Genomic DNA, 10,369 nt, shown 5'->3' on the forward strand with positions numbered 1-10,369 from the left:
ACAAGCAATCGTATGAATAAGGGTCAAGTCATCTCAAACCAGTATGATGACATTGCACGCATTGTGATGCCATCGCAGATTTAACTTATCTGTGGATCATTCGTGGATCAGTTTGGTAGACGACACACAAGACACCAGACTGCACCGCACTTCTGAGCCATGAGAGACAAGCTGGAGATCCTTGCCCTGGTGCTGGGCTTCATGGGCCTGTTTGGGACCATCACCATCACCTTCCTGCCCACGTGGAGAGTCTCTGCCTTCATCGGCGCCAATATCGTTGTGATGGAGGACCTCTGGGAGGGCCTGTGGATGAACTGCTGGATGCAAGTTAACGTCAGGCTGCAGTGCAAGGTGTACGAGTCCATGCTGATTCTCCCATCGGAGCTGCAGGCGGCCCGGGCGCTCATGTGCGTCTCCATTTTCCTGGTTGTCATCGCCTTGATCATCACGGGATGTGGGACCCGGAGGTTCACCTGCTGCGGTGACAACGTCAGGTCAAAGAACGTCACCCTCGCCTTGGGGGGGTGCTTGTACCTGCTGTCCTTTTTGACCACCATCATCCCCGTCAGCTGGGTGGGCCTGACCGTCATCAGCAACTTCTACAACCCGCTGGTGATGGAGGGGCGCAAGCGGGAGCTGGGGAGCGCCCTCTTCATCGGCTGGGCCACGAGTGGAATCCTGCTAATCACCGGGATCATCATTCTGGTCAGTTACAGCAAACACCAAGCCAAGGACGAAGATCCCTACTTCACTGGTGCACCTCTGAGGCCACTGCCGAACCCGTCAACAGGGGGGGGGTCCTACCTGAAGAGGACGCCATCCGGCTCTCACAAGCATCACCAATACGTGTAAATAACTGTGCTGCACGGCAAACTCCACCTTTACATGTCTGTAACAATCAAAATGAGGGTTAATGTATATGCTTTCATAATGTACACATTTAAACGACTTAAAATGCTGTATGTACTTAATTTGCACTATAATGAAGTTTCTCCCAAAACTGTTTTTGTAAGTGGAAGACTTTGTTCTATTGGGGCTTTTGGTTCATGGGTTGATTCAATTGTTGTTGTTTATTACACTTTTTTATTGTTATTTTACATTTCTAACTTTCACTTTCCACTGCTCATTTGTTCTTGATCATTTTTGCTTTGGTCTGAATGGACTGAGATTAATCAGCAGATTTAATAAAGTCTTGATTCTACCTTTGCTTGTGCAACTGCATTTTTTTACCAGGTGTGCAACAGCAAAAACACTTCTCATTTAATAAAGAAACTAGATAGTAAACATCCAGTTGTTATGATTCAGATACTTCATTGTATTCTGAATCAGGTGAGAACTGCCTCCATGTGGACAACACTGTGTCACAATGAAACCAACCCTCCTCACGTTCCTGTGCTCGACACCTTTCTATCAGCTCAGTTTACATCTGGAGGAGGAGACAGTCAGACGTCTGTGACCGGTCTCTCAGGTTTCGGTCTGAGAGCGACAACAGATTGGTGACCGACACAATCCACTAAATCTTTGTCACACAAACAAATTCAATAAATCAAATTAAATAGAATTTGACTGACCTGTTAGAAAAAAACCTACGATTTTTTTCTAACAATTCTTCCCTGAAATAATACAAAAAAACACATTTCCTTGGTTAATTCTTATCATTTTGTCAAAATATCTTTGGTTCACGAAACATTGTGCTGTGAATACTGAGCACGTGTTGAAATATGTTAACAGTGTAACAGAGAGGAAACCTAATTTGATCAACTGCATCTTCACACACTGATTTAATTAGTTTCTGATCACAGGACCATTGTTTGTGGCGGCTGTTGAATTTGCAATCGAAAAGAAGCAACACTCTTTGGCGTCTCCCCATTTATCTGATGGCCACGAAGCGGCTCAACCAGTAAGGTTGCATTGCATCGTTAGCATTTCTGTGGGTGTATAAGTTCCTCGACTTGCTCTTCTCGTCAGTTCATTGCAGACGCTGCGAGGGTGCAGCCAGGAGCCACGATGGCCTCGTACACTGCTTACAGTGGCTACACGAAGCCCCCCCAGTCGTATGCGGGCTCCTACTACGATGAGAAACAGGCCAAGGCCTACACCGATTATCAGGACTCGGTGTACGAGGAGAAACAGAGGCGTGAGAAGAAGGACCGCAGTGACGCCATCTGCTGCGAGGTGGTGGCGCTCGTCATCGGCTTCGTGGGACTAATCGGAGTGGCGGCCGTGACGGGCCTGCCGATGTGGAAGGTGACGGCTTTCATCGAGGAGAACATCATTGTGATGGAGACCCGCTGGGAGGGACTATGGATGAACTGCTACAGACAGGCCAACATCAGAATGCAATGCAAGGTGTACGACTCCCTACTGTTTCTGCCCCCCGACCTCCAGGCCGCCCGAGGCCTGATGTGCAGCGCCGTGGCCCTCTCCGCCTTCGCCCTCATTGTTTCAGCAGTGGGGATGAAGTGTACCCGAGTGGTGGACCACCGGGCTCGCACCAAGCACATCGTTCTGGTGGCCGGAGGCTGCCTGTTCCTCCTGGCCTGTGTCACCACCCTGATCCCTGTGTCCTGGACCGCTCACGTCATCATCAGGGACTTCTACAACCCGCTGCTGATCGACGCGCAGCGCCGGGAGCTCGGGGAGGCTCTGTACATCGGCTGGGTGACCGCGGCTCTGCTCTTCAGTGCCGGGGTGATCCTGCTGTGCCGCCACGCTCCCCGCACCCAGGAATCAGACGAGAGGATTGTGTACAACCCCGGGGACAACATGTACCAGCCTAATTACATGTACCAGCCAAACAACTACCAGCCGGCCTACACCTACCAGCCGTCCTACACCTACCAGCCGGCCTACTCCCAGCCACCGCCAGGATCTGTGGCTTACACACCAAGTCGGTACTAGAGGAATCAAACACAGAGACTATTTTGATTTATTGCGATTGAGAATAAACTGACGAACCGGAGGAGAGGCTGTCACTGGAAATGGCCGGATCTTTTATTCCTTTCTCAGAAAGGGCCACGTGTGCTTTAATCATGATGAACCCTGTTGAATTTTTACATTCTTTGTTTCAGTGTGATTGATTTTCACTAAATTATATCAGTTAATGAGGCGCAACGTTTTTATTTAGAAAAATCTGCAACAATATAATCTGTTGTGTCGTCTTTACAGCCTCTGCTGATGCTCTTTGAGAACAAACTATGCACTATAGGCCTTTTTCAGATAACATACCTCCAAATGAGTTTTTGTTGTGAATGTACATACTTGTTCAAAATGTTTGGCCAAAAAATACAAGGTCAACTGTGGTTTACAATAAAGGGAAAATGTTCAGAAAACTGAGAAACTTGTTATTTTCTTTTCTGGTTTAAACTGATGGAGATTAAAGTTTAAACCCCGGTTACACAATAGCCTTTGTTTCACAGCCTGCCTGGGAAACAGGAGTTCCTACATAGCCACTGTTTGTACATGGAGAGTTGTTATGTCGTCTGAGGTAGAAATGTGCCTGAACTGGTAAAACCAGACCGTTGACATGGGTCCGCTCACAACACAAAGACACCGAGAGATTTAATTACTTCCACGCCAGAGCTACAACTCCCAGGTTTATTAGACCCTGACACAGAGAAATCAAGAAAACCCAGACAGGAGATACAACACTGACAGAGACACGCAATCACACAGTAATAAATAATGTAAAAAGAGGATGTTCTTTTTGTTGATGTTTTGTCTCTAAAGTCCCACTGCAGTTACATTTTTAAAACATACAGCAAACCACCATGGCAAATGATAAAGAACTAAATTGATTATATTTGGAATTATGTTCTTTGCCCTCACTTATGATTCAAAACATACAAATTCCTTTATACTATATACTCTTTATTATTATTATTATTAATCGTGGCAGTAGTTTTTGTTGTATAGGGTTTACATTTTTTTGTTTATTATAAGGAATTCATTTTAACACAGCTCAACATTCAAATCTAAAAATGTCCAATGCTGTTGTTTTTATCCTGTCATGTCAAATTTGAATAAACAAAACCTGGACCCCAGGACAAACCCTAGATTGAGCTCCAGAGCTGATGGTTGTGTGTGATATCTATAGTTATAACTAATCTATAGTTGGATATTAACATCAAGTATTTTTTTTTTTTGCACGTAGCTAGTGACAAATTTCCCTTCACAGCCAAGTTTTTTCCTCCAGGTCCTTTGTAAAGTGAGCTGTGTAAACTGAGACCTGTGAATAAACAAAGTGGCAGCTCCGAGCAGCTCCTGTGCGAGGTGTGCAAAGAGAAGAAGAAGGTAGTGGGGGATTCTGTTTCATGGCAACAGGTCGCAATTCCCACCCCTTCCATTCTGGCGTCCCGTCCACAGGGAGGAGACAACGCAGGTGAACATCCACCTGCTCCTCCTTCTCCCCCGGGATGCAAAGCCACTCAAATTTCCATGCATCCAACTGTAGTCACACTGCCGCCACACATATCTGCCCGTATGAGCTTGGAGGCGTAGGAGGAGAACAAGATGGCCAACTCAGCGCTGGAGATCGTGGGTCTGCTATTGACCCTGATCGGGCTGATTGGGACGGCGGCGAGCACCGGGATGCCCATGTGGCGAGTCACAGCTTTCATTGGGGAGAACATCATCGTGTTTGAGACTCGCTACGAGGGCCTGTGGATGAATTGCTTCCGGCAGGCCGACATCAGGATGCAGTGCAAGGTGTACGACTCTCTCCTGGCCCTGCCCCCCGACCTGCAAGCAGCTAGGGGCCTCATGTGCTGTGCTCTGGCCCTGGGCGGCCTGGGTCTGCTGATCAGCTTGGTGGGGTTGCAGTGCACGTCGTGTATCCAGAACAACGACCGAGCCAAGCGGCTGGTCCTGATCATCGCAGGAAGCATGGTCCTCGTGGCCTGCGTCTGCGTCCTCATCCCCGTTTCGTGGACGGGCCATGTCATCATCAGGGACTTCTACAATCCCCTGCTGATCGACGCCCAGCGCAGGGAGCTCGGAGAGGCTCTGTACATCGGCTGGGTGTCCGCAGCTTTCCTGTTCTTTGGAGGATGCATGTTTACTTGCTGCAACCTGCAGTCCGAAGAAGAAAAGGCTTCACCAAGGTACCGGTACTCCAGGGACTCCAGCTACATGGCCTATCCCCCACAGCCCCTCCAGCCTCAGCAGCTGGTGTTTCTTCCCCAACAACAACCCCAACCACAACCTCAACAATATCCGGTCCTGTCCAGACACCCATCGACTATCTACAGCACCTACTCCAGATACCCCTCGGTACGCAGCGAGATGGCCTATCTCTGAACACTGATGGAGGTAATGATAATCAGCTGTGGACACTTTGTAAAAGGGAATTTCTTTTATGCTTTACATTGCGATCTAAGACACATTTCAGGTTAGAAACAAATTTCAACAAATACATTTAGGCCACTGTGAAGGCAAATGAATCAAATTCACAGTGACGTCCGTTTTAAATCAACTGCTTTAATATATTGTCTGTGGTGTACGTAACATTTTGATGAAGAGCAATTGTAAAACCACGTCTGTGTGAAGCCAGTAATTTCTGTTACTTTCAAGTGTGTTGTATTATCAAAAAAATTGTTTCCTGTACATTAGGTTTAAAACATTTCTTTATATGTGTTGTGACAGTCCACGCATTGTTCAAGCAACAAATTTTGTGGCACATTCATATTTGTGTTAACTGTGGAAATGCAAATTTGTTGGTGGAACATGTAAGCTGCGCAGTTACAATGTTAATATTTCAGGTGTTTCAACATTACCTCCAACATTAACTGACAAAACAAACACACAATCATGTGACAGATGATCTCACTGACTTTCCCTCTCAGTTTTTGGCCAGAATTAGCAAAAGTACACACAAAGGAAAACCAATACAGTTGAACCACAGGGAAAGAATTTGTACATGTCGGTGAGGACTGACGTGAGAGTTACAGACATTCAAGTCTTAAACTCAGAACATTGTGTGTGTGTTTGTGTCTGTTTGCTGAAGTTAGGCATGATGCCCTGGAGGCGCTTGTTAACTGATGGTACTGAGTCAACACGAGATGCAGGTTTAAGACTGTGTGTGGAAGGCGTGGACTCAGAGGCAGCTTCAGCCGGAGAGCAGCGAGTTTGTGATGAAGTCGGACAGAGATGACCTGACAGCGGGAATCACCTGATCAGAATTTGCAAGTCGCTTTGAATAGAGATAACGTATTATTAGGCCACAACTTGTTTAAGCTCACTTCCTGGTTGAAAAGTGAGAAAACCTTTGCTCAGTCATGTAAGTTACTATCTGAACTACAGGGTCGTGTCATTTCAATTTCAGTGAGTTTAATAGCAGCTTGAATTGATTGGGTGTTTATTAATGTTACACTAAACTTTAAGTGTAACCGCACCCCCCCCGGTCTGAGCTAAACTCCAGCCTCCTTTTGAAAAATGCTAAAGAGACTGAGGAGAAGAGGGAGGACGATTCAGTTGTCTCTGATGTCCTCAGGACAAAACAACAATGTAGAGAGACACAGAATCACAAGGCATCTATGGGACTCTTTTAGAGTGGAGGACTTTCCCCCTCTGGAATCCCCTGTTATGGGCATTGGTGTGGAGGACAATGGTTGTCCATTTCAGTTGTCCCTCCCCCCCTAAAGTCACACCTCTCGTAGGCCATGCAAGTCAGAGAGAGGGTGGAGTCAGTCTCTGGGTTCAAATAACATCAACGAACATGTTTGAAGCTGTAACATAAATCCCACAATCTGAGACAGTTTTAGTCCAGATCAGCCAAATACTCAGCTGCAATACCCAGGTTTCAACCAGTAGAGGGCAGTCACAATGCATATTTAACACATTTTGTGTCAAATTCAAACATTCTGCACTAAAATGTCAACATTTGTACCAAAATTAATCAACCACACCACTAAATACCTTTGTAAATTGATTTTCAGATGAAGAAAGTGGTTTAGTTGTTCTTTAAGGAGCTGTTTGTCCATGCTGTGCCTTCTCAGCATCTCTGGAATTACACAAATATGAAATATATGTTGACTTGTCATTTCTGAAAATATACATCTGGTCCTCAACAATCAATCACTTGTGAGGCGCTTCCTCTCCTGCTCCATTGACTTGTGGATCATCTCTGCTCCCCTGTGGACGTCAGAAGTACTGGAGGAGCGTATGTGCTGCAGGGTATATTTGTTTGTGTCTGAATTGTTATCACATACAGTACAATGTGAAAATTAAAACATGATAATTGATACAAAAAACGTTTCTGTGTGTGAGTCCTGGTATTGTCTTGTCATTGTTTACTGTTGGAGAAGCTGATGGCACAGATACAGGTCGGGGCCCTGAGGAACCATAAACACAAAACAAGCAGAGATCCTCTTCACCCCCATCGCTCTTGGCCAATCAGGTGGTAGTAGAGCATCTTTCCCACAACAAATCGTCTCTAACAGAAAACAGACTGCTTCAGAGGAGAAGACGCTCTGTACCGGAGATGTTGTACTAAAGCGTCAGGAGTGTAGGTCGCCGTGAGCTTTTTCTACTTCTCGATTTGGACCCAGCTGGATTCTCCTACGCTGCACGATGCCTCAGGGAGTCTCAGAGATAGCTGCGATGTGCTTGGGGCTGGTCGGGCTGATCGGCGCAGCGGCCACCACAGGAATGCCCATGTGGAAGGTGACGGCGTTCATTGGCGAGAACATCATTGTGATGGAGACCCGCTGGGAGGGCCTGTGGATGAACTGCTACCGACAAGCCAACATCAGGATGCAGTGCAAGGTGTACGACTCGCTGCTGTTCCTGCCGGCGGAGCTGCAGGCGTCCAGGGGCCTGATGTGCTGCTCTGTGGCCCTGGCGGGGCTCGGGCTCCTCGTGGCTCTGGCGGGGATGCGGTGCATTTCCTGTCTTCAGGGTAACGATTGGGCTAAGACCGTAATCCTGATGGTCGCAGGTGTTATGCAGCTCTTGGCATGCTTCTGTGTCATCATCCCTGTGTCGTGGACGGGTCACGTCATCATTAGAGATTTCTACAATCCTCTGCTGATTGACGCTCAGAGGAGGGAGCTGGGAGAGGCTCTGTACATCGGCTGGGTGACCAGCGCCTTCCTGTTCGCCTCAGCATTGCTGTTTCTCTGCCGCCGGTTGCCCTCGGACAAAGGCTCATTTGACGTGTACCACCCAGACCACTTGCTAAACTACAAGCCAGCACCCGGATACCCAAATATGATGAGGTACAATCACATCCCGAGTGTTTCAAGCATCAAATCGACTTCGTATCCTCCTTCTCTGCGGAGCAGTGGCTCAGCCGGGCCTCAACTGGCTATGCAACTGGAAACCTTCCCTCCAGGAATGACAAATCAAGGAGCACTATTCAACTCTCCTGTTGGCTATAACCCAAGTCTGCCTGAAAACGCATCATTATTATATCAAGCTAGTCTGGCTCACCATCCCTCCATGAGGAGTTCTAACAATCCTGGAAGCGTGTATGCTCCGGCAAACTCTTTGTTCTTAAGCCACAACACCCCACCCTATCCACTGGCCTACGCAGGCAACCCCACCATGTCCTACCAGTCCAGCTTCAACCCGGTTCCACATTCTCCTATTTTCATAGGATATGACAAATCGATAGTTCATCCAGGGTCTCACAGTAGGAGCAGTGGTGTTGGCGGTGTATACATATAAACAGAATCAGAAGGGGTGAGGGCTGATTAAACAACAAACACCAAGGTTTATTTATACTTTTATATTACCACATCACAACTGCTTTAGCTGCAAGGTGACAGTGAATTATCTCTGTTTATATTTGGATTATCATGATGCCCGGATTAAATAGTTTAGTTTACTCATTTTCTACAATTAATGGCCTCGCCATTTTTATACTTCGACAAATATAAGGGATATGTGAAAATAACTTTTGAATGTTAATATGTGCTATTGTTTTGTTTTAAATGTAAACATTGTATGTGGTTTTCTTACTATCAAAGTGGACCTACTTCTTTTGTCTGTTAACACGAATACCTATGAACAAGTTTTATTTCAAGTTGTTGTGAGGGTGAGGTATAGGTCAAGAAAAAACATCCATTGATTAATTCAAGAGATTATTTTTATTTTCTTTAATATAGCAAAGTTTTAATGAATTTCTCAAGTAATAATATAAATCTTGCTTATGTACAGGGCTGATGTAATTATCTCTTGTATGTGGCGCTGATGTTAAATTATTAATCTATTGTACGGAACTAGGTTTTAATATATGTGAAGTTCTCTTAGTATCAAAAACACCAAATACTGCACGTGTTGTGTTTGCGTCTGCGGTGGCCTGAGTCAACCGTAGACACTGTATATATCCACCACTAGATGGCACCAGCGAACAGGATGAGTGTCCTGAGTTGGCTGAGCTCTAATTGGAGAATTTCCTATGAAGGGCAATGAACCAAAAACATGAGGATCTGATATAATATATAAAAAGCAAATGATAAACATGGTGGATTGAGTGATTAATTGTGTCGTCCATCAGGCCTTTTTGAATCTTTATTAGGGTTTTCTTTTTTGAAATTTCTAAAATTGAGTTTGTTTTGTCTAAAAAGGTAATTTACACTTTAACGAGTAGTTTCATTTTACAGTGTATTAAAGCAATGTTTAATGAGGCTAATTTACGAGGAATTAAAAAAAGAGTGAGATTATCCTTATCCCCCAAAATACCACCACACCCCTGATGCTTCTCCATTGGCTGGAGAGAAGTGGTTTGCAGCATCATCACTTATCACACCTATAGGACCAGTGCAAACAAAAGTTTTTATTCAACCCAAACCTCTCTGCGCCGAGGAATCGAGCAAAGTGGATTAAGGTAATGTGAACACATTTTATTTGGGCACGAGATTGTGTCACAGAAACAGTTTGAGGTAGTTAATCGTCGAGGGGAGCGACACTGACCAGTTTGAAGATTAGATTTTGCGTTTCCATCAGGACTGGAGCAAAGATTTTAATCATTCCTCGGTGTACCGAAGCAAAGACGTTGTCGAGGTCGAACGTTGCCAGATTTGAAGTTAATCTTCAGGACGTATCCATGTTTGCGGATCAGAGGCTTGGCTGTGCCCTCAATCGAGCGCCTGCACGGGAGAGATGCTCACATGCGTCAATTCAGCCGGAAACAAACCCGGAACAGGGCAGGAGGGACTTCATAATAAAAGCATTCACATTATATCTTTTATCAACCAGCAGAATAACCAAGAATGGTTATCGTTATTAATTTAGCTTATGGGATTGGGGTAGATTGAATGAATGGGAATTAGTTGGATAAATAACACAAGATCAGAAAAAATATATAAAATCACCCTGGTAGAGTACAGGAGAGAAGCTTATTTAAGGGATGGTTCACCCAAAAATT

The 10,369-nt window shown here is 45.5% G+C and overlaps 4 protein-coding genes across 4 annotated transcripts; all 4 read left to right on the forward strand.

Moving 5' to 3' along the window:
• Positions 1-59: 59 nt before the first annotated feature.
• Positions 60-1,190, forward strand: LOC133951996 (claudin-17-like). Its single transcript, XM_062386271.1, has one exon. It carries the CDS (start codon positions 160-162, stop codon positions 850-852), a length of 693 nt encoding a protein of 230 aa, XP_062242255.1. The 5' UTR covers positions 60-159; the 3' UTR covers positions 853-1,190.
• Positions 1,191-1,968: 778 nt separating this feature from the next.
• On the forward strand, positions 1,969-4,062 carry LOC133951333 (claudin-8-like). The gene has a single exon (XM_062385211.1). The coding sequence runs from the start codon at positions 2,008-2,010 to the stop codon at positions 2,899-2,901; it is 894 nt and encodes a 297-aa protein (XP_062241195.1). The 5' UTR covers positions 1,969-2,007; the 3' UTR covers positions 2,902-4,062.
• Positions 4,063-4,395: 333 nt separating this feature from the next.
• cldn8.1 (claudin 8.1) lies at positions 4,396-5,422 on the forward strand. The gene has a single exon (XM_062385229.1). The coding sequence runs from the start codon at positions 4,513-4,515 to the stop codon at positions 5,296-5,298; it is 786 nt and encodes a 261-aa protein (XP_062241213.1). The 5' UTR covers positions 4,396-4,512; the 3' UTR covers positions 5,299-5,422.
• A 2,059-nt stretch (positions 5,423-7,481) lies between these two features.
• On the forward strand, positions 7,482-8,686 carry LOC133951968 (claudin-8-like). The gene has a single exon (XM_062386228.1). The coding sequence runs from the start codon at positions 7,570-7,572 to the stop codon at positions 8,665-8,667; it is 1,098 nt and encodes a 365-aa protein (XP_062242212.1). The 5' UTR covers positions 7,482-7,569; the 3' UTR covers positions 8,668-8,686.
• The last annotated feature ends 1,683 nt before the right edge of the window (positions 8,687-10,369 follow it).

Source organism: Platichthys flesus, chromosome 4 (assembly GCF_949316205.1).
Source record: "Platichthys flesus chromosome 4, fPlaFle2.1, whole genome shotgun sequence".
Taxonomy (NCBI): Eukaryota; Metazoa; Chordata; class Actinopteri; order Pleuronectiformes; family Pleuronectidae; genus Platichthys; species Platichthys flesus.

Excerpts from the sequence above, each read along its gene's own strand:
- LOC133951968 (XM_062386228.1), top strand. The coding sequence starts at position 7,570 with ATGCCTCAGGGAGTCTCAGAGATAGCTGCGATGTGCTTGGGGCTGGTC.
- LOC133951996 (XM_062386271.1), top strand. The coding sequence starts at position 160 with ATGAGAGACAAGCTGGAGATCCTTGCCCTGGTGCTGGGCTTCATGGGC.
- cldn8.1 (XM_062385229.1), top strand. The coding sequence starts at position 4,513 with ATGGCCAACTCAGCGCTGGAGATCGTGGGTCTGCTATTGACCCTGATC.
- LOC133951333 (XM_062385211.1), top strand. The coding sequence starts at position 2,008 with ATGGCCTCGTACACTGCTTACAGTGGCTACACGAAGCCCCCCCAGTCG.